General features: G+C 40.7%; 1 protein-coding gene across 1 annotated transcript in view; it reads right to left on the reverse strand.

The window, feature by feature from the left end:
• Positions 1-24,726, reverse strand: part of FRAS1 (Fraser extracellular matrix complex subunit 1) — a 471,586-nt gene that overhangs the window by 135,083 nt on the left and 311,777 nt on the right. Inside the window, exons 26-30 of the mRNA XM_082632535.1 lie at positions 23,662-23,802; positions 21,009-21,279; positions 17,165-17,249; positions 13,998-14,324; positions 3,133-3,286 (exon numbers count right to left, since the gene is read on the reverse strand). Coding sequence (XP_082488661.1) covers positions 3,133-3,286; positions 13,998-14,324; positions 17,165-17,249; positions 21,009-21,279; positions 23,662-23,802 — 978 coding nt within the window. The remainder of the gene's footprint in view (positions 1-3,132; positions 3,287-13,997; positions 14,325-17,164; positions 17,250-21,008; positions 21,280-23,661; positions 23,803-24,726) is intronic.

Raw genomic sequence — 24,726 nt, forward strand, 5'->3', positions numbered from 1 at the left:
GGGTGGACATTCCACAGCAGTTTCTACTAGTTTCTGCAAGGAACCCAGGAAGTATCATTGGCCTGAGGTCAATTTTCATATTAATGCCTCAGCTTTGGGTTTCTCAGACTATGCACACAGTATAACTTAACCTTGGATCTTCAGGAGAAACAGGCCTGAATTTCTGAATTCTCAGCAGACTCTTTTTGCTCCCTCTGAGCCCTGAGAAACACAGGTAAATTTCTTTGCCATCTCTCTGTGCTAGTGAGCTTGTTGTCTTAATTCCAACTTTCTGTCTCTGCACGGGCATTAAATCCCAAGCTCCCAGGTTACTGAGACACACACAACCCCTCAGGCAAGCTATGCCATCAGCTCCTGCCCAGACTGGCTTTCAGTTCCTTCTCTGTGTCTGGCACTTGGAGATTTCTCTGTATTCTTGGGAGGTCAGCTATGAGTGCCTTATAGCTCTGAATCTCTTTTATCCATCATTTCTAGGTGATGATGATGGGTTATCATACTCTACTATCTTGCTAGAAGTGGAAGTAACAATGGAGATCTTGAGAAATGTTTTTATGTAAAGTCTTTTCTTAAAAAGAAAGTCTCAAGAAGTGCGGTGATGTTCTGGGCAGGACACAAGGTGGAGTTTGAAAGCCTGAGCTTTGACATTGTATTGACATATTATTAGCCAGGTGACTTTTAATAAGTTACTTTCTCTGTAAAATGAAGTTGTTTTAAAACTTAAATTTTAGGTTTAACTATACTATGTTTACATTACTTAGCATACCAATAATATATATATAGCAATGATAGCTATTGTGATTATTCTGTCTTTAAAGGGGATGCGTGGGGTATTAGAAAGCTGAGTTCTTTGGAAACACAGCCTGGTTGTGTGGCTTTGTACAAAAGTAAGTCCAAGAATTCCAAATGGCCAATCGTTAATACTAATGTTTGTGTAACTAACCGCCAGCATCTGCCACGGCTTCTTGTACAGCAATAATGGTGAAAGGGTACATTAGTGCTCCTGTGTTAATTCAGCTTGTGTTCATCAGTAGGGAAATCTATGATGTAATTAGCAAAATGCACTGGGAGCTGAGTGCTGAAGTCATTTGTAGAGAACTAAATCACAGTAGAAGCTGTACTGGGTCCTGATGTGTTTGCCATCAATACTTATTATGTTTGGAATTTAATAAGGTATATTACCATGCTGAAAAGAGACCTTTTTACAAGAGAACACTATTTACGCTTGTTATGGGTTTCGAGGTTTGCTGCAGCTAGTGGAACCACACAGAAATAAAAGAACAGAGCTGGGACTTAAGAAGCGGATCTTTAACCACTCCACTGGACCAAATTATCTGAGAAAGCCCCGTCTTCTAATGTGACATATGGACAGACAGACAGACAGACAGACAGATGGATAGTCTGGGATAGCTACCTCAATATCCAGTTAGGAAAGGAATGTTCTGAAAACTTAGTAAGTTAATAAATTTGAAAAACAGTGTGGATAATTTCCCGACAAGCAATTTCCTTTTTTTTTTTTTTTTTTTTTTTTTGCGGTAGGCGAGCCTCTCACTGTTGCGGCCTCTCCCGTTGCGGAGCACAGGCTCCGGACGCACAGGCTCAGCGGCCATGGCTCACGGGCCCAGCCGCTCCGCGGCATGTGGGATCTTACCGGACCGGGACATGAACCCCTGTCTCCTGCATCGGCAGGCGGACTCCCAACCACTGCGCCACCAGGGAAGCCCACAATTTACTTTTGATATTGGTAGTATTTGTTTAGATTTACTAAGTTAAACAAAAAGAGTACTAATTTGAACCTAGGAAACCTGAAGCTTCCATTTTCTCACTGTTCATTAAGGCTTCTTACTAAATTTGAATTGTTACATGGATTTAAATTTCCCTGCAAATCCAAGATAATTTATGAATTGTGTTACATGCCCAAGGATGTTGTATCTACACAGACAGCAGACCTTGCTCTGACATCTTGTGATTACACAAGGATCTGGAGAGCCAACTAAGGGCCAACCAGAGTCTGTGAGTTAATCTGCCCACCCCCATCCCCACCTCAAGCCAGTGACAGAAGGTTCTCTGTACAGAAGAGATGGAGAAGGGAGTGAACATTTACTGACTACTTCTTGTATGTCACCTACTTTAAGGAGTATGTAAATTTAACCCTCAAACCATTCACTGAGAGAATTATTCTCCCGTTTTACGAAGGAGGCCCTGTGGAAGCTGCCAAGGGCAGTGCAACATTGGTCAGCCCCACCTCCTGGCTTGTTCTCACCCCTGCACCATCCCCAACCTTGGGTGTCACATTTAGTCACTGGCCACTGAACCGTCCTAATCTCTGTGTTAGTTTGAGGAGGTAAAATAACTGACCCTTGTCAACTTAATGCAGAGGCTATAAAGGAATAGGCAAGTGTTCTCCAGACATGTTCTGAGCTTCTGCCTACAGTTAACAGCTGACCTAGGGATGCTCCCACCCCAGCCACAAACACCCTGACTCCCCCATTCGGCCCAACTTGTGACTGAAAAAGGAAGGGGCGGGAATTCTGCAAAAGAAAGGATTTGGGGAGAGCCCCCCTTTTGCTCTCACTTGCCTTGTGGATACTTTCTTGGAAAATATTCCTCTGACCTGAGGGTGTGAAGATGTGCAGAGTGTGTCCCCTGCATAGACTAGGGAGGCTCCAAGCATAGTTAATGCATGACTGCACTCCAGAGAAGATCCAAATAAATGAACTCAACCTGTTTTGCAAAATACCTGTATTTTTTAAAGCTTTTCTCCACTCAAAATTTAAATCCATGTTCATTTCACTTTTGTTAAAGGCTTAGCATTTTCTCTGAATGTTGAAGTTAGGGACAGTATCTGTTTAACTCATTTTGTGTAGCACCTCATAAAAGGTCATCTGCATCAAAGATTTAGTGTTTATCTTAGTAACTCATGTCCAAAATTTATTTTACTATCATCCTTAAAGATGAAGGTACTCTCTTCATTTAAATGCAGCTTCATTAAACTTAACTGGGGGGAAGAATAACAACCAATCATTTTAAATCATTTTATACCAATTAAAAATTAAAAAGCCAAGAAAAAAAAAAAAGTAAGTCCAAGACTGCTGAATGCAATGATGAAATCATGACAAGGGAAAAAAGAGTTACCAAATTGGGGGTGGTCCTGTGTAATTTTGTAGATGATTTCTGAGGCTCTGGCACCTGGAGCTTCAGCCTGTAAGATTCTGTTGGTAATCTGCAGCATCCCGCCTTCTGGAACCCACACCACTGAATTAGCCACAAGTCGAAGACCTCTATCATTCTAGAATAAAGAGAGAGTACAGAATTAGGTCCAAGCAAAAAAAAGAAAATACCGGTCCTTAAAAACATAAGTTATTAGGTCCTATTGCTGCTAAAGATTGCCTAATAAGAGAGATTCATAGCTTTCGAGTCATACTGTGAGCAGTATATGTGTAATTATGTGTAGATATATGCATGTGTCTGTATACATGTACATACATATATCCTACTTTTTCTCCTAATTTATCATAAGCACATAACTTGTATCATTCAGGAAGACTAAGTCTCTCCATTTCTTTCTTTCATTTGTCCATCTACCTGTCTTTCCATCTTCCCCATCCACCTGTATTCAAGAACTATTCATTAAGCACCTATTATATGCCAGATCTTTTGCTAGAGGCCTGAGGTATATAAGGCTGGCTGAAATAAGACCTCACTTTCAGAACCTACAGTCTAGTGGGGCAGACAGACACATAAAATAGTTAGGCTGCATCACAAGTGATGATCTATAAGAAGCTTGAGCAGGGTACTGTGGGAGAATAAAGGAAAAAGGAGATTTCTTCTTTGGGGAAGGAATGCTCAGGAAGGCTTTCCTATGGAAATACCATTTAATTCTTGAATGACAAAGAATGGGCTTTCTAAGTGGATAAGTGAAACAGACTCCGGGAAGAGGGCCCAGCCTAAGCAAAGACATGAGACAATGCACTCTGTGCTTAATAAAATATCCAAGTGACTGGGCAAGCAGAGTCTAGGGAGCTAGGGGAGGGGGTGAATAAAAAGTGACCCCTGGGCTTCCCTGGTGGCGCAGTGCTTGAGAGTCTGCCTGCCGATGCAGGGGACACGGGTTCGTGCCCCGGTCCGGGAAGATCCCACATGCCGCGGAGCGGCTGGGCCCGTGAGCCGTGGCCGCTGAGCCTGCGCGTCCGGAGCCTGTGCTCCGCAACGGGAGAGGCCACAACAGTGAGAGGCCCGCGTACCGCAAAAAAAAAAATTTAAAAAAGTGACCCCTAACGTAGGCTAGTAGAAGGTAGAAGCTGTGCTATAAGTCTCCATTTAGCTTGTAGGCACTGTAAAGTCAACATGAATCTTCAGGGAAGGAAATGGGATGATCAGGTTTGGGTTTTGGAGAACCTCCAAGCAGCAAGAGATGGGAGGGACTGGAGGTGGCGTGAATCTGGGGCTGCAGAAACCATTTAACAAGTTCTCATAATGGCTCAGGTGAGAGAAGATGAAAAGGTGATTGCAGTGGGAATGAATAGTTAGAAACAGATTCCAGAAACACTACAAAGGCCAAACTGACAGGCCTCGATGACTGATTGAAAGTGAAGCCCTTAGAAACAACAGTTGGGAATAGCTGACTGGAAGAAATCACCTACTTAGCGCCCCTGAGGAGGCAGCCATTCTAATTGCTAAAGCTAATGTCATTAAAAAGTGCTGATTTGCAAGGTGCACACCTCTTCCAAAGCCTCCTAACTGACATTTTCCACAGAATGGGATCAGTGAGGCTGCCTGTGTTCAGTTTTCATACTTCCAAAATTGGTAAATCTCAGGTTTTCAAATAGGGCATTTCAGAAGGGATGTTATTCTAAATTATTGCTATTACTTTCAAATATGCCAGTAAACAGAACAGAGCAAACAGCATTCCCAAGAGGGGAATATTCAGAACAGAAGAAAACAAATATTCATTTGCTGTCACTTGAGAGTATTTGCGCCTCTCAGGAGGTGGTGACAGCTATTTCCACCACAATCACCAAGAAAGTGTCAGTGCCCAGGAGGACAGCAGCCAACGTACCTCCTATGTGATTGGTGCTCAGGGGCAAAATCCCACAGAATTTTTTTCTTTCATAATTGATTTGCCATATTATTTATGAAAACATCAAAGTGTGCCAAGAACTTTGCATGTTACCTACCAGAATTCTGGGGGAAAGGGCCCTATTCACTCCAGCTGTTTAATATAACATAATGCATTTGGACCCAGGAATATTAATTGCTAGAAATTTTTCTAATAGCAGCAGTCCATCACGTTTGATTATGTGATAGAGAGCAGTCACACACAGCAACCACATTCTTGGACCAATGAGGCAGTGTGGTTTTTCAAATTCCAAGCAAGTAAATAAGCAGCATGCCCTGATGTCTCTCCTACTACATTTCTATATTGACTATACTTTATCAGTACAATTCTCTGTAACTCCTGTGTAAGTGTCAAGTTTTAGGAGACAGTGTTCCTTGCAAGTCAGTGTTCAGAGACCAGCAACATATGGACGCTTCTTAGAATTTTAGACTCTCAGACCTTCTGCATTAGAATCTGCATTTTAATTTTTTCACCAGCTTTACTGAAGTATACTTGACAAATAAAAATTGTATATATTTCAGGTGTACAACATGATGTTTTGATATATGTATAGATTGTGAAATGATTACCACAATCAAACTAATTAAGCCATCCACCACCTCACATAGTTATAAATATTTGTGTGCGGTGAAAACACTTAAGATCAACTCTCTTAGCAAGTATGCAATACAGTATTATTAAGTATAATCACCATGCTATACGTTAGATCTATAGAATTACTCATCTCTTATAACTGGATCTTTGTACCTTTGACCAATATCTCCCAGTTTTCCCCCCCACCCACCCAACAACCACCATTCTACCCTGCTTTTATGAGGTTGACTTCTTTAAGGTTACAAATATAAGTGAGTGTGCAGTATTTGTCTTTGTGCTTAGCTTATTTTAAAGGCTCATCTATGCAGTCACAAATGACAGGATCTCCTTCTTTTTAAGGCTGAATAATATTTCATTGTATATACAACCACATTTTCTTTATCCATTCATCCACTGATGGACACTTAGGTTTTTGGGTTTTTTTTAAACATCTTTATTGGAGTATAATTGCTTTACAATGGTGTGTTAGTTTCTGCTTTATAACAAAGTGAATCAGTTATACATATACTCCATATCTCTTCCCTCTTGCATCTCCCTCCCTCCCACCCTCCCTATCCCACCCCTCTAGGTGGTCGCAAAGCACTGAGCTGATCTCCCTGTGCTATGCGGCTGCTTCCCACTAGCTATCTATTTTACATTTGGTAGTGTATATATGTCCATGCCACTCTCTCACTTCGTCCCAGCTTACACTTACCCCTCCTCACGTCCTCAAGTCCATTCTCTACGTCTGTGTCTTTATTCCTGTCCTGCCCCTAGGTTCGTCAGAACCTTTTTTTTTTTTTTTTTTTTTTTTTTTTAGATTCCACATATATGTGTTAGCATACGGTATTTGTTTTTCTCTTTCTGACTTACTTCACTCTGTATGACAGACTCGAGGTCCATCCACCTCACTACAAATAACTCAATTTCATTTCTTTTTATGGCTGAGTAATATTCCATTGTATATATGTGCCACATCTTCTTTATCCATTCAACTGTTGATGGACACTTAGGTTGCTTCCATGTCCTGGCTATTGTAAATAGACCTGCAATGAACATTGTGGTACATGACTCTTTTTGAATTATGGTTTTCTCGGGGTATATGCTCAGTGGTGGGATTGCTGGGTCATATGGTAGTTCTATTTTTAGTGTTTTAAGGAACCTCCATTCTGTTCTCCATAGTGGCTGTATCAATTTACATTCCCACCACCAGTGCAAGAGGGTTCCCTTTTCTCCACACCCTCTCCAGCATTTATTGTTTGTAGATTTTTTTTTTTAGAAGATGTTGGGGATAGGAGTTTATTAATTAATTTATTTATTTTTGCTGTGTTGCGTCTTCGTTTCTGTGTGAGGGCTTTCTCTAGTTGTGGCAAGCAGGGGCCACTCTTCATCGCGGTGCACAGGCCTCTCACTATCGCGGCCTCTCTTGCTGCGGAGCACAGGCTCCAGACGCCCAGGCTCAGTAGTTGTGGCTCACGGGCCTAGTTGCTCCGCGGCATGTGGGATCCCTCCAAACCAGGGCTTGAACCCGTGTCCCCTGCATTAGCAGGTAGATTCTTAACCACTGCACCACCAGGGAAACCCTGCAGATTTTTTGATGATGGCCATTCTGACTGGTGTGAGGTGATACCTCATTGTAGTTTTGATTTGCATTTCTCTAATGATTAATGATGTTGAGCATTCTTTCATGCGTTTGTTGGCAATCTGTATATCTTCTTTGGAGAAATGTCTATTTAGGTCTTCTGCCCATTTTTGGATTGGGTTGTTTTTTTTTTTTTGATATTGAGCTGCTTGTATATTTTGGAGATTAATCCCTTTGTCAGTTGCTTCGTTTGCAAATATCTTCTCCCATTCTGAGGGTTGTCTTTTCATGTTTTTTATGGTTTCCTTTGCTGTGAAAAAGCTTTTAAGTTTCATTAGGTCACTTAGGTCGTTTTTATAGCTTGGCTATTGTAAATAGTCCTGCAATAAACACGGGAGTGCAGATGTCTCTTCAAGACACTGACTTCATTTCCTTTGGACATATACCCAGAACTGGGATTGCTGGATCAAACAGTAATTCTATTTTTAATTCTTTGAGGAGCCTCCATACTTGTTTTCCATTGCGGCCGTACCAATGTACATTCCCACCAACAATGTATAAAGGTTCCCTTTTCTCCACACCCTCATCAACACTTGTTATCTTTTGTCTTTTTGAGAGCACCCACTCTAACAGATATCAGGTGATATCTCATTGTGGTTTTGATTTGCCTTTTTCCTGATGATTAGTGATGTTGAGCACGTTTTCATGTACCTGTTGGCCATTTGTCTTCCTTTGAAAAATGTCTATGCAGGTCCTTAGCTCCTTTTGTAATCTTTTTTTTGGGGGGGCGAGTGGGCTATTGAGTTCCTTATATATTTTAGATATTAACCCCTTTTCAGATAGATGGTTTCAAATATTTTCTCCCATTCTGTAGGTTGCCTTTTCATTTTGTTGATGGTTTCTTTTGGGCACAGCATTTTAGTTTGATGCATTTCCACTTATTTTTTGTTGTTGTTGTTGTTTTTTTGCGGTACGCGGGCCTCTCACTGTTGCGGCCTCTCCCGTCACGGAGCACAGGCTCCAGACGTGCAGGCCCAGCGGCCACGGCTCATGGGCCCAGCCGCTCCGCGGCACGTGGGATCCTCCCGGACCGGGGCACGAACCCATGCCCCCCACACCGGCAGGCGGGCCCCCAACCACTGCGCCACCAGGGAAGCCCTCCACTTATGTTTTAATAAGATCCTGGGAGATGTGGAGTCATGCTGAGGTGTGAGAAGCATGGCCCAGAACAGAGATCACGATGGGCCTAGAATGGTTCTCCTAAACTCCACAGGCAAGGCTTTAAGAATATTTACATTTATAACAGAATAATACATATGCCTCTGTTTCTGAATTGTTTGTTTACAGTACATTTAAAGAAAACAGACAACTATCTAAGGAAAAGAAGTAAAATTCTTCCCACTTCTTAGGAAGAAGATGGTTTTATCAGTTGCTTTCTTTTGGGAGGGTGTCAGGGAAGATTCAAGAAAAGATGAATAGAAGTTTATACACCACCATTTCTACAGCTAACATGTCCAAAATAAATTTTAACCTAATTTCCCCTGTGGTTCTGACATTTTGCAATTTTTTAATCTCCTTATACAGGCACACCTTGGAGATATTGTGGGTTTGGTTCCAGACCACTCTAATAAAGCAAACATCGCAATAAAATAAGTCACACAAATTTTTTGGTTTCCCAGTGCATATAAAAATTATGTTTACATTATACTGTAGTCTACTAAGTGTGTAATAGCATTATGTCTAAAAAAACCAATGTACATACCTTAGTTAAAATTCATTGCAAAAAATGCTAACCATCATCTGAGCCTTCAGCAAGTCATAATCTTTCTTCAACAGTAACATCAAAGATCACTGATCACCATAACAAATATAATAATAATAATTAAAAAGTCTGCAATATTGCAAAAATTACCAAAATGTGACACAGAGACTTGAAGGGAGCAAATGCTGTTGGAAAAATGGCCCTGATAGACTTGCTCAATGCAGGGTTGCCACAGACCTTCAATTTCTAAAAAACACATTGCAAAGTGCAATAAAATGAAGTATGCCTGTAGTTTTTTTTCTGCACGATATATCCCTGCATATATCCCTGTAAATTCAAGAAATTAGCCATAATTTCAGTTGAAGAATCTTCTGCCTAGTGATGTTTTATATATCCTTCAGGGTACCACATTAGAAGAAAATGAAATCTCAGTAAGGGATTATGGGGACATAATTAAAACAGTGCTTTAAATTAAATAGTTCTACTAATTAATTTCATAGAACAATAGGCATACAGAAATGCTGGTAATAAAGTTTAGTCATCATATACCGATTACAAATAAAGATATTAATGTTGTAAACCAGAAGTAAAGGCCCATGACCTTATCATTTGGAGGAAAAATCCCACAAACAAAATGAAAACTCCCCCCCTCCCCAATTAAAGATTGGAACATAAATGATGAGCTCAAATATGATGGTGTACCCCAACCCCAAGCCAAAATATTCAAGACGAAAATTTTTTAACTTTATTAAATAGAATATGACTGTAATTAGATATAACAGCCACCCTCACATTTTATTTATTCTGTAAAAATACTTTAATTTGTTACAGCTCATTTATACCATAGCTTTTAAAATTTAATCTTGGGGGCATTGTGGATTTTAGGGAAGGATTATGGGGGGTGGCACATATAAGGTGAAACATAGATGCTATTTCCCAGAATGAAGACCAATGGAGAGATAATTGCACTGTTTCTGTGTTTGCCAGTGTGTGTATGCGCCTCAGAAATTGCAGCTTCAGGTCAAGGATACAGAATCTTTTCTCCATAGAGGTTTCAACTGCTTTATAAACAAACAAACAAACACATATTTTGTAATCAACAAACACTTTTTGAGTGTATACTCTGGACAATGTACCTTACAAGACGCTAAATTGAACCAATTCAGCAAGTCCAAAAAAGTGAAACCTTGATATGTGGTGAGGATTTATTTATTTATGAGACAGGCAGATTCTTATTCAGAGAAATAAACATTTTGATGCCATTGATATTTATAACTCTCACAAACATCTTTTTAATCAAACTGTGTCCCTATAAGACAACGCATGGGAGGACAGGTTTTAAGAAAATTGCGGGAAAGCCCAACAGGGCTTTTAGCTGCACTCAGGTCTTTACCAAGGTCAAACAGCCAGAAAATTTGCTGTTTGAATCTCTCAGCAATAGAATTTTCCATCCAGTTCATAGCATGACACTAGGGGGCTTTTAACATCAAAGCATTATCCAGTTGCAGAAAGTAACTGCTCAAACAACAACTAATGAGGTCAGAAAGATCATCAGATTTATTGCCAAAGTAGAAAAAGGGGCATGATTTTCAGAGATGCTTTAATTAATGAAAAAGAAGGTAATTCTTTGAAAGCCCGGCAGTGGAGAGAAACCCACCAACATGCAAGGCTTCTCCCTGCCCACATTTTAGCCCGTATTAGACTCTGAATTTCTTTAGAATCATATCTCTAGCAGGCTTGGGTTTGGTAATCCACCCAGTTAATGAAAGCCTGTTCAGCAGAGCATTCTTTATTACCTTTTAATCTTTTTGAATTCTTTTGCCTCCTTCCCCAACAGAACATGTTTCAACATCTGTCTTGGGTCTATTTTCTCCTCAGCAACTCAGTATAAGCCTGGAGGGTGGCAGTCAAGTTTACTCACTGCCAGGCCAAGGATAAAAACATAAATTTGGGAGAAGTGATGTAGAACTTGATAAATAAAAGTGGAACCGACAGCTCCTACCCTCAGTCTCAGATGGGCCACCCCAGCATTAGCTGAAGTGCCCAGTAGGCTGATGAATCTGATGCAAGGGATCAATTCAAAGGCAGGAACATGGGCACCAGCCTAACTCAAGCTGTTGCATCCACACATCTATCTATCCATTCAACAAAAACGTACTAAACTTCTGCAATGTGCCTGGCTCAAGGCAGCAATACTGAAATAGTTCCTGCTCTCACAAAGCTTCCTTTTTCTATCCCTCAGTCCCTTTTTATCTATCTTACCAGGTTAAGTTTTATGTTGAACAGCACTAGGATTAATTTTTTACATCCATTCACTAGGAATTAGACCTAAAACCCTTTGTCATTCCATTTAAATCACCAGGTAGACATCAGCCAGTAACTGTCATTACTTCAAATTTAATACACAGGTAGCCTCAGGGTAAGGGCTTACATGTCATCTTCAGAAATGGCTAGCAGAACAAAATCAATCGTGGCTGACTATACAATGACAGGAAGCCATTAACAGTTAAGGCAATTTTTTTCTTCTTGGGCTCCAGTAGACTTATGATTATAAATAGCTTCATTTGTAACAAGATGTGGTGAGCCCACAGGGAAGATTCAGAGAGGCTTGGGGTCCAGACTGCTTGGATAAGACATTGAGAAAATGACTAAATTACCGTCTCCATTCTGTCCATTAAGGGGATAAGAATATATATGACCAAAACGCTGAAAAAAAAAAATGAGCTAGAATGAACAAAAGCCATCTGGTTAAGTGTGCGGAGCCAGAACACACTTGATTTGAAATCACAGATCCATCACTAAATACCTTGATGAGAAATAAACATTTTTAAACCTCTTTAAATGTTTTTAAACCTCCTTTATTTCAGTTTCCTCTTTTGGAAAATTAAAGATAATAATTGTACAAATATCCTGGAATGATCATGAAGATCAAAATGAATAATTCACATCAAGCATTAGTGCCCAATAAAGGTTAAAAACAAAGCAAACAAAAATTACTTTCACCAATAGTAGAATATCCTTTAGAAGTAATAAGGCTATATAGCCTCTATTCTAACCTTCTTCACTAAGACATTGTAAAGACGAGTAGAATAGATATGAGAAAATGTACTCTGAATTCCTAAAAGAAGATGTAGTCTATATTTGTAAAATATTATCAGGATGAGAGCGTCAAGTTTATTATTAGTACATTCTAATGGCTGCTGGGGCTCTGGTGACTGGTTTAATTATCCTAATTCACTGTTTAGAAGCCATTAGCTCACCTGATGGACAGGTAAGCACAGCACTACAGGAGATGGAGGGAAGGAAGGGGGAAGGAGGAAGAACACTCACACTCCTCCCAAGTTGTAGGCACTATAAGAATTCTCAAGTTCTGTGCTTATGCCTTATTTACAAATTAAAATGCTATTTTTCTTTGTTGTGTTTTGGTAGTCGAAGTGGCTAAAATCCTAGAAAACCCCTTCCATCTTGGGCCATACCACACAAACTGGTTGTACAATACAATGCACTGAGCTCCAAACATGGAGATTGAAACCTCGATAAGAAAGGCGGCTGCTAGGGTTGCACTGAAATCCCATAACAATCTTTGGAGAGAAACCAAGAGGGAAGAAAAGAAAACTTTCTGTGTCTGTCTAGACTTCATCTCTTCAGAAGTAAACCTCATCTCCCAGGGTGATAGCAAGAGGGTGAGATTTCGGATTAGCTTCAAGGTGGCTATCTGCCAGCTCCATCTCATCATCAGCCTTCGCTTCCTCCCACCTATCTCATGCCATCATTACTGTTTTCAGCAGCTGAAAATAATGAGACCAGAGCCTGAGAAACCAGCTAGCAGACCACATTAGATTCAGCTCTTCACCTTCATAAGGATCAACGGCAAATTGTAAGTGATCATTGGTGAGAAAGTGACAAGTGATTTCTAAACTGTCCTCAGCAAATCAATCTCTCTAGCTAATCATCAATGACACTTCAGTAGGTGCTGGTATTTGGAATGAAAAGTTCAAAAACAATTATGTCTCCCAATCTGCCATCATGAGAAAGAGTCATTCTTGCTATTACAGAGAAAAGAGCTTGGAATGAAATATCATCAAGTAATAAATGGCTTTGAAAATATTTTTCAACATGTCTCCTAGAACTAGCATGTGCTAGCCCAGTATTCCCAAAATGTGATAGCCATCCTATTAGTAGTATCCAAAAACATTTTATGTTGTACATGGATGAAATTTATTAAATGGTTATGTATTAATTTTAATATTTTGGAAAAAGTATAATTCTACATTAAGCCCAGGATTTCACAAGTATTTATTAGGAAGAAGCCATGATAAAAAAGTAAGTTGATTCAAAGAAAAGTATTAAGTGAATAGTAGGACAGGCACTCGTGGATACAGCAAAAACACAGGGAGGTGGCATGGGGATGACTCAGGATGAGAAGCACTGCTCTTCACCAGGCTTCTACCCCCTAGGACAAGGATTCCTGTGATTACTAAAAGAGTTTTCTCATCCTACTTCAGTTGAGAATGGTTGAACTCATCCTTTTTGACTCATTATAGTAAGCTAACTATGAGCTTCACATTACATGAGCTACTCTAGAAGAGCAGACAAGAACAGGGGTGCACTTGATTCTTACAGTCATGCTCAGGCAGCAGACCAAAAAATCAGAGGACCATGAGGCATTTTTATGGCAGCAAGTCAACACAAAATTTCAAAAGTGTTCCTTTGGCAGAGAACATGGGGACAGGTCTTTCGGCTCAAGGGTGCTCCTAACAAAATACACTCTGCCCTCTGAGATTGGGTAATGTGTTCTACTAATCTTTGAATGTCCTAAATAGCTCCATAATAGATGCTTAATAAATGTTTGAATAAATAAATAACTACTGGTATCTTAAATTTATGAATATTGCAATATAACATCATCAACAAAACTTCACATCTAGGTGCGAGGAAAATGTAGCTCTAGGAATGACACTTACCTTGGGCACAGTCCTCACACGGAACAGTATGTTTTGGAAGGAGTGTCCATCATTGGCCTGCAAGACTGTGACATCAGAAGTGCTATCCGAGCCATCGTGAGCATACTGGAGAAGGCCCCTGGAGAGCTCATCCAGCCGGAATTGATAGCTAGGGGCTGCAGGCGACTGAAGTGTTTGGAGCAACTGGCCATGAAGTGGAGGATCGAGCACTTGGACCACCACATCCTGTGGGTTGTCGTCATCTCGGATGTCAAGCAGCTGAGTGGTGATGGTTCCCCTCTCTCCTCTGCTAATATGGAGAGCCTCGTTCCTCAGCACATAGGGGGCCTGTGGAGTTGAAGGGAAGGAGGAGAAGAGAAGCCATTCGCAGGAAAAGAGAGGACAATCCAGTGGACCAGATACCAGCTGTGTGCAACCTGATTGCCATTTCTATGTTTTTTAAGGAACTCTAGATGCTTCAGCCAAGTGCCAAACTCTTGCATAATCACAGCATTTGTCAGAGGTGTAGTCAAACATAGTAATCACTGCAGAGGAGGTTACTTCACACCTGTGGTTCTGGAGATTTCTCAAGACGCTTCCAGACCATAATATTCATCAGGGGCAACCAAAGTGAGCTGCTTGCTTCCAAATCTCTGAAGTCTCTGCTGTCATGATTTACACTACATTCCCTGAACTACAACTGAGAGGTGAGTCAGGGAACTCAATTAGTTGTCTGCATTCAAGAGGGACTAACAAGAGATATGGAATTTTGGCATTTGTGTTGGGAGGTGAGCACTTTGCTCCAGGCTACGCTGCAGCAAGCGGACTTGGAGTAAGATACTTCGGCATTCTGAATTCCTGCTATTTCTGGTCCCTCCTTGTAATTTTCTTCAAGCTGTCTCGTCCATATCTTCAAGGGGCCCACCCCAACTCAGGTTATAAAGCCTGATAAGATCATAAGATCTGCGTAAGGCAACCACCTGGTTAATTCATGTGGCAAATTTTAATATGTTTTCCTTAGGATTATCAGGTTTCTCCCCACCAACTTCAGTAAGCAAATAAAATGTTCTTTCATTGAGATAAAAGTTAATGAACCACACATAAAAAAACACCCCCCCAAAAAAAACACACACAAAAAAATCAAGGCAAGAAGCCAAAGAAAACATTATCTTAGTTTTTAATATCATTTGAAGTTGAACCATCTAGGGCTTTTTCAGTACACTGCCTTTCTTTACTCCAAATGGCTTTCTTTTAACAATACCCCTCCTGGCCTCCTGGAAATTTCAATATCTATTAAAGTAATGTCTAGCTAGTGCATCTCTAAAATAATCACGTAATAGCTATAGAAGATAGCTACTCCTCAGGATTCCTGAGTGAGAATTCAAAAGCTGTGATTCTATACATGGGAATGAATGGCCCCTAGGATTCTGAAAGAGGAGAGGTCAAAGGTGATGTCAAAATCCATAAATGGAAAAGATCAAATTAACTTACATGAGAAAATCTCACAGACGCTCAAAACCATATTGAAATATCACAGAAATGTAAAGAAACAAAAATAAGTTAAAATTTATTTCTAAAAATCCATTTTTAAAAAGTTAAAATGACAAAAGTTTCTCATATAATAAATAAAATAAAAATGGGCCATCACCATCTACTCAACTGATTTGGGGAAAACAAACAAAAATCAGGGAACCATGGCAGCTCATCATCTCAGATTAGGAAGTCACTTGCCAAAAGCTACCCAAGTCTTTTATTCACCTAATTAGAGTAACTATATTAGCACAAACAAAAAGAACAAAACAAAACATCTGAGCTTAAATACTGAGAAACATCTAAGCCAGTAAGTCCTGAGACTTGGTAGCCCTCTGACCCATATTTACAGAGATCATACGTTTTTGCTTTGATTTAAACGAAATTCATACTCTTAGCCCAACCCTGAGGTCAAATTAATTTAGGATCAGTTTCTAATCATTCTTCAACTTCAGTCATCACTGAAGTGAGAATGCCATCAAGAATCGCTGAGCTGAGCTGTGAATACCATTTGGCAGCCACTTCTGGTTCAAATCTATGTTATCCCATAGTCCACGGTCTTTTTGCTTTTTTTTTTTTTTTTTTTGGCTGTACTGTGTGGCATATGGGATCTCAGTTCCCCAACCAGGGATCAAACCCATGTCCCCAGCATTGGAAGTGCAGAGTCTTAACTGCTGGACCACCAGGGAAATCCCCCCAAAAATCACAGTTTTAAAAACAATGATCTCATATCCCTCCTTGAACCAAGACTAACACACTACCAAGATCTAATGTTTAGGTAATCTGGGTTCCCCCTTGCTGATACCCTAGTCTCCTACTGTTCACAACTTAAGAATACATTGATCTTCCTCTTCCCTTTGCACATTGCAGCTGTTCAATCCTTCAAGCCCAGGTACTCAGAGCTTCTACCATGATTTGTATTCAGGACACATAAGTACAGCTTGACGGAGATGAGTGATGAGAACAGAAGAGCCATCACACTGAATTTTATAGCAACTACCATGATTTCCTCAGACTTACGTTTGGCTGATGACCACACTGGCACTTCATTTAAATAAATCCTTGATAAGATCCTCTAACTACTGCAAACTGAGTTAAATGCAGTTCAGTTACATGATAGATAGGCAAAATAGGCAAACATAATTCCATATCCCTGAGAGAAATATTTAGACAAAACAAACCTATTCACCTATGAATAGGGAAGTCTTAACAACTGGTACAGCTTCAAATTATTCTGAAGGGCTAGTATGAGATTCAGTATAGTAAAGTAAGGCACAATGTAATAGCCAAGAACACAGACTGTGTAACCAGATTCACTGGGCGCAAATCTCAGCTCTCTGTCAGCTATATCACCATAGACAAGTTACTGAACCTTCCTGAGACTTAGTTTCCTCAACTGTGAATTGGGGAGAATAATACCTCACAGGGCTGGCATGAGGATTACATGAGAAACATAAGAGTACTATTATGGATGTATCAGTAATTGTTTGTTGCTGTTATGACCCACAGTACTAAAAACTACTCCAGTGACATCTCATGAGGAAACTGAGACACGATTAATTCAGCTCAATCATTTTTGCTAAAACTACAGAAAATCTTGATTTGTGCTTCAGAATCAGTAGGCATGTGAAATTATTAATTGTGTGGCATTTTCTTACCTGTGTTGAAAATGCTTGTATGTTGATCAGCTGTGGCTCAGAGAAGAACTGCTGGTCACTAATTTTCAGGGAAAAGTAACCTTTCCTGAAAGAAGTCCCCAAGAAAGGAATGAGAAAGTACGATCATTAAATTGGTCTTTAGAAAGACAAGGATTAAAAATATTTTCAGATTATATGCATATAAGCATTTGGATCTAACCACTACAGTAATATACTATTCATACAGTAAATAGAAATGACCACATAAAGATTAACATAGCAAGATGCAGGTAAACTACTGTATATTCTTGGATCTCATTATAACAATGTTTCTTTTTTTTTTTGTTCTCTATTTTTCTAAATAGAATATATAAAAGGTCGAAAAATCAGTTGTCAGGCCAAGACAGGTTAGTAATATATTGAAGGCTAATGGTTAAGTTGGAGAATGGAAAGGAATCTTTCACTGTCTCTGACTAGTTCTCAGTGATTTCCTCTTCCCTGTGAATCCTCTCCCCAACCCCTGCCCAGTTCATGTGAGTGGACCCAAATAACACCATTAATAGTGTTTGCAAAGTTTGTGTTACATGACTCTATGGCCCAATCCTCCCTCCAGTCATACACATACACATTCAATGTGGACTGGACTACGGAAGGATGACTGATTATTCCCTGGAAATTTGGAACTGGCCTGACAGTGCCATTTGACTCTGGGGGAACCACAGTCTATCATGCTGATGAGAATGTGGAGCAAGCCCGTCTGTAGGAGGGAGGTGAATGTAGCCTTCGAGCAAAGAGACAGAGATGAGAGGAAGAACTGAGTCCTGCTTCCCATTTCTGGTTCTAACTCCTGGGCTTGCCCTGGAAGCCCAGTTGCCCTTGATGTGTTTGAGATCTGAGCCATACCTGCAGTGTTATAACAAGCCTTACAATTTTGCTTAATCTAGTTCAAGCTGACTTCCATTACTTGCAACCTAAGAGTCCTAATTAATAGAACAAAATAAGACTCACTCTTTGCTGTGGTTTTTACTTCCTGTTTCAGCAGCTTCAGAGACTACTAGGTGGGAAGGTAGGAGCTGCCCACCTTCAAAGCCAAAGCAAGCTCAGAACTCACTTCGGGCTTGTAAGATGTGTGATTAATACATTATGGAAGGTTTAGAATTCTGGTCTATACTATAGGGACCATTGTTTGAAAGGTTCTTTAAAAGGCATTCATGGAACTAACTACTGAGACATAAAGAATGTGGATGGATCTCAAATGCATTATGGCAAAAGCCAGAAACAAAAGATTATATACTGTACATGTCCATTCACATGACATTTCAGAAAAGGCAAAACAATAAGAGTGAAAAACAGATTGGTATTTGCCAGGGACAGGGAGGGGGGAAAGGAGTGCCTGTAAAAATGAGATGGGGGGAGTGACGAAACTGTTTCACATCTCGCTTGTGGTCTCAAGACTGCAAGACTATGTATATTTGTTAACACACATAGAACAGTACAGTTTAAAATGGGGAATTTTATTGGGTGCCAATTATACCTCAATAAATCTGATTTTTTTTTTTTTTTTGCGGTACACGGGCCTCTCACTGTTGTGGCCTCTCCTGTGTGGAGCACAGGCTCCGGACTCGCAGGCTCAGCGGCCATGGCTCACGGGCCCAGCTGCTCCGCGGCACATGGGATCTTCCCAGACCGGGGCACGAACCCGTGTCCCCCGCATCAGCAGGCAGACTGTCAACCACTGCGCCACCAGGGAAGCCCCGTGATTTTTTTTTAAAAGAAAGAATGCTTGTCTTCCCTCTCATTCCATCATCCCTTTCATTTTCTGTCTCATTTAAATTCTGTCCCTCTCCACTCCCACCTCCAGACTTCAAGAGAATGCAGGTGATGGAAGAAGCAGAATGCAGAAAGAAAGGATGGTTACTCCCAACTTACTGGGGAAAAACGATCTTGGTGGCACTGAGGTTCCAATAACTGTGTTCAGCCTCTCAGCCTCGCCAGCTTATCAGGGCCACTAGGACTGTATTTCCGAGTCACCTTGCACTCCACAGGGGCATTCCAACCCAAAGAAAGCCAATCCTAAAGAATCACGGTGGGCATTTTCATGGGGACAAACAACCACAAGCTAACATGGCAGGTTGCCCCTTTTGTTTTTGTATCATTTAGAGACTTATATAATTTCCCTTTTCTATGAGTTTCTACGAACCTTGTTTTACTATTCCTCTCATTCTTTCTTTTTAAAAACATTTTAGATAAAAAAGAAGATCCAATGTTAAAATGGGTACTAAAAAATAAAAAGAGTACTGAAAGAAATCCCTGCAAAATAGTTGTCACCCTTGGTCCCGTTTAGGGGTGCAAAGCTGACTCTGGAAAGAAACAGGTAGTGAGAGATTAAAGAGGTTAAACAGACAAGAGGCTTAACTTTGGTTTTCTCTGGAGCTTTTATGTACTTTACACACTTTTCACAAGTGATTCCGAGACATACGACTACAGGTACGGAGCTGTGTATATATGTGTCTGTGTGTGTGTGATGCTAACACCTAAGAACTATACTTGAAAGAAAATGAATGAAGAAGATAGAGCACAGATTTGAAGAGTGATTCTATGGCATCATACACCACAGTTTTAAGCTCCATCTCTGGAGCAATATTTTCCTATGCAATGGTCTTTTGCCCCTGGAGGATGGAAGCATGCCCTTTATTCCTAGTATTATTAAGGAGGCAGAAATCATAGTGGCTGAAGGCATATGGGGTGTGGAATCAGAGAGCCTTGGGTTGGAGTCTCAGCTCTGCATTCATAGGCTGTGAGGCTTGAGCAAGATTACTTACCCGCTCAAGGCCTCAGTTTCCCTATCTATAGCCTAGGATCATAAATATAAATGATTCACATAAAGTGCATAACACAATGGCTAGGTCACAGTTAGCACTCAGTAAATATTAGTTGTTCCTATTCCTGTTAAGATGGGTCTTTTAAGGTTACTGGCATTACTGGCTCTGAACTGCAATAGGGAACATGTGATCTACTTTTCTCCCCACTTAACTCCTAGCCCAGACCTTAAACATTTTTTAAAAAAATCTCAAATTTAGTGGTGACAGTAGAAGATATTCACCGCATCCTTTATCACTGTTCCATGGGTTTCAACTCCCTGTTTACACACGTAGTCCACTCTGAATGATCTGCACTAACGAAGCAGAGCAGGGTGAAGGATGATCCGAGAGGCTAATCTTTGGGGTGCATTCCCTGATTTCTCTGCAGTAGATTTACTCTGCTAATTATACGGCTCTCTTTGCTTGGGTTAGCATTAACATTCAACTGCATTCCTGAAGCACATGTCAGCTGGGGTGGGGAAGACAGCCAGAAGTGTGCTAGGCATCAGAAGAAAACTGGATCAGGCTTAAAAACGAACCACATTTAGTCCCATAAAGTGGACAATAACAAGTTAACCGTGACTTTTAGTTTCCTTCCAACTCTGAAATTCTAGGAACCATACAATACCTTGAAAAGTATGCACTCCGTCCTCTAGCCACTCCCTCCTCCTGGTATAGTACCCTAATGCTGAAGAAGCAGCTGCAGCATCTGGGTATATAAGCGATTTTGTTTATCCTGGGCCAAAAAACTGGGTAATTGTACTAGGAACTTTCCCATCACATCAGAGAATTACCCATAATTCTGCGATATAATAAACATGCCTCTACCAGAAGCACTCTCTCCGAACAATTACAGTGATATGATGACAGGCAGCTGAAAGCATTGGCCTTTGTAGACTATCGCTCTTCCCCAGAAGAAAAGGGAGAGCTATTGAGAAGGGGGTGTGGGGTGCAGACCACTGATGGAAAGGTGGCAGGAGGAAAACAACAGAACACTGGGTCACCTGGGCTTTTCTTTGCTGTGCACAAAACGCACTCTTTTCTCCTTCACATCTTTCCAGCTAAAGTGGCCAGCCTTGTCGAGCTGAACCTCTTTTCCATTCCTTGAGAGCACGAGGTGACCATTGGTGGGAGTGCTCACCACATGGAACAGGAGGTCTTCGACCCTGCCATCCTGGTCTTGAACATTCAGGAGGAGAAGATCCAGTGGCTTCACTGAACCAATTGCAAGGGTGAGGGAACCATTCACATGAAGACTAGGGGTGTGTATTTTGCCTGGAAAACATATGAATCCCAAGGTCAGGCTTGGTACAGTCACTAATTAGGTTTTATTATTCTTATTATTTAAAGAAATAGACTTGTAATGTTCATTCAGAGCTACAAAGATGAAACTCTAGGCTATCATATTCCATAAGACTCCTTCTAATATGGTGGTTCTCATCCTGGATGCACATGAGAATAACATAGGGTCTTAATATTAAATGATAAAACTCCTAGAAGAAAATACAGGAGAAAATCTTGGTGATCTTACATTAGGCAATGCTTTCTTAGATATGACACAAAGAGCACAAGTGACAAAAATAAAAATCAGATGTATTGGACATCATTAATATTAAAAGCTTTTGTGCTTTTAATAACAAAGGACACCAGCAAGAAAGTGAAAATACAATTCACAGAATAGGAGAAAATATTTCCAAATTACATAACTGAAAATGTTATGCCATATATGCATATATGTATGCATATGTCCATACAAAAACTGGTACACAAATGTTCACAGCAGTGTTATTCATAGTAGCCCGAAGTGGAAATAATCAAAACAATCAAACATCAATTGATGAATGAATAAACAAAATGTGGTATATGCATACGATGCAGTTATTATTCAACCATAAAAAGACATACTGATATACGTTCTAACATGGAGGAACCTTGAAAATATCATGCCAAGTGAAAGAAGCCAGATGTAAAAGGCCACATATTGTAAGATTCCATTTACATGAAATATCTAGAGTGGACAAATCTATACAGACAGAAAGCAGATCAGTGGTTGCCAAGGGCTAAGGCAACAGGGCAGTGGAGAGAGACTACTAATGGTTATTGGATTTCTTTTTAGAGTGATTAAAATGACCTAGAATTAGACAGTGATGATGGTTTCATAACATTGTGGATACGCTAAAGACTCATTGTATACTTTCAAGGGTGAATTCTATGGTATGTGAACTATATCTCAGTAATAATAACAATAAAGAATCACATAGGGATCTTTTAAAACAATCCTGATACTTAGGATCCACCACCACAGATTCTGACCTAGATGTTCTGGGGTGGAACCTTAGTGATTTTACAAGCTCCCCAGGTAATCCTAACAGGCTGCCACATTTGAGAGCCACAGTCCTATCCTAATACATTTGTCATATCTGATCATCAGACCCACCAAGGGCAAGAAAAGGGTCAAGTGTCTGATACCATTTGAAAGAGCAGCACCAGTTAATCTACCATGAAGCAGGATTATCAGTGGCTTACTCAGAATTCATGTGAGATATATACGTTGTTTTAAAAATTTACGATCTCTGTCCATAGGAAACATCTGATGGATAAATTAGGATTTCTGACCTTGATATGGAATTCATCCTGTCTCCTGCAAGTCATTTTGCCTGGACTTTAACTGGTAGCACTTCTTCCTTTTACAAGTAGGTCAGACAGGGTTGTTTAGGAATGCCAAGTTTCAGGGGGACTACTTCTAATGGAAAATTACTCCAATGAAAGTTGACTCATTTTCACAAGTTGACTTGTATTACATCCCAAGTGGGGTAAGCTGACTCTCAAGTATTGTACTTGGGGTTTCCAGAGGATCCTAATGAAATAAGCCAAAGATATTTTCTTCCATGGGAAGTCTTAATATCATTAGAGGTCAGAAATATAGACATGAAAAATATGATTGACTGCAGGTGATAAAACATGATTCATGTTGTTGATGAAGGACACTCAGAAACCAAGAAATGCTCAGCTATAATATAACTCCCAATCCTCATTCACCTGTAAAAGTTTTGGGGTTCAAAATTAAGCCTGAATTTAAATTTGTTTCTCTTTGTTGTTGAAGGTAAAGTGTCCACGGATGTGTTGGACAAGACTAGCTCCATTCCTTAACGTGTTACCTAATTGTTAGTGGCAAACATAGTGGCTTGAAATCCATCCACTTTCAACATGTGAACCTAATGGGGCAAGCTCCTCACACTATTCATTAATTACTTATCATTTATCTCCAGTGTGTGCACAAAGCATGCATCATTGCACCCTGGCATAATAGCTCTACATGTTTATATAAATATAATAAATTATATCTGTAAGTATAATTTTCTATAACATGGCTGTAATTCAGGAACACAACTAAGTTTTATGCCAAATTTCTGATCTGATAGCTGTGATTTTTAAAGCACAGATTGCTTCTTTTTCCCTTCCAAAGATCTTAGAAGTTGAATTTCCCCAATTTTCCATGTTCTATAAACAGTCCCTTATTCCATAGCAGCACCAGGGGTTTTCCGAGAATGGAAAGCCTGCATTTTGTACCACACAAGCCAACTGTATCTGCAAACTCAGCCTCCGCGTGGAGAATTACAGGTGACTTCACCAGAGCACTGGAGGGGAAGCACTTACCAGCACATGTTTCATTAGAGGAGTGGGCAGGGAAGCCGGGAACACACTTGGAAACACAAAGGCCACTCTTCAGAAGGAACCCATGGTCACAGAGGTGACACCGGTCTCTGTGGCTGCACTGCAAGCACCCCCAGGGGCAGGCTACCGAAGAGAGGACACACTGAATGAGGCAGGACAAAGGCACAGGCACCCAGAGGGGGCCACCAGTGATAAAGAAATGAAGAGTGGGAGCACAGCAACATATGACCCCTAGCTGTAGCAAAAGAGAGTTCCCACAGTTTCCTGCAGAATTTCACAGAAATGAAATTTCCTACCCTGCAAAGGAAAGTGAACAGGAAGGAGCACCCTTGCTTTCCACACTATGACCTGAACATGTTGCACATAAATGGATTGTTTAAAAAGTTAACAATACTGACTTGTAAGGGAGGCAGCTTATAGGGATTAAGAGCATAAGCCCTGTCAGGTACTGTTCCTCTTCTACCACTTAACGGCTGCTGAATTCGGGCAAGTTGTTTAACAGTCTGTGGTGCAATTTTCTCATCTTAAAAATGGGGACAGTGGGCTTCCCTGGTGGCGCAGTGGTTGAGAGTCCGCCTGCCAATGCAGGGGACACGGGTTCGTGCCCCGGTCCGGGAAGATCCCACATGCCGCGGAAGCGGCTGGGCCCGTGAGCCATGGCCGCTGAGCCTGTGCGTCCGGAGCCTGTGCTCCACGACGGGAGAGGCCACAACAGTGAGAGGCCCACGTACCACAAAAAAAAAAAATTAAAAAAAAATGGGGATAGTAATAGCACCTAATGCAATGACTGTTGGTTGGATTACACGGGCTATATGTAACGCGAAATGACTAGAACAATATCGGGCACACGGAAGGACTCAGATGTACTACGATCACTGCTATTCTTCTTCTTTTTTTTTGTTTTTTTGCGGTACGCGGGCCTCTCACGGTTGTGGCCCCTCCCGTTGCGGAGCACAGGCTCCGGACGCGCAGGCTCAGCGGCCATGGCTCACGGGCCCAGCCGCTCCGCGGCATGTGGGATCTTCCCGAACTGGGGCACGAACCCGT

Source organism: Mesoplodon mirus (genome assembly GCF_964341445.2).
Source record: "Mesoplodon mirus genome assembly, chromosome: 2".
NCBI lineage: Eukaryota > Metazoa > Chordata > Mammalia > Artiodactyla > Ziphiidae > Mesoplodon > Mesoplodon mirus.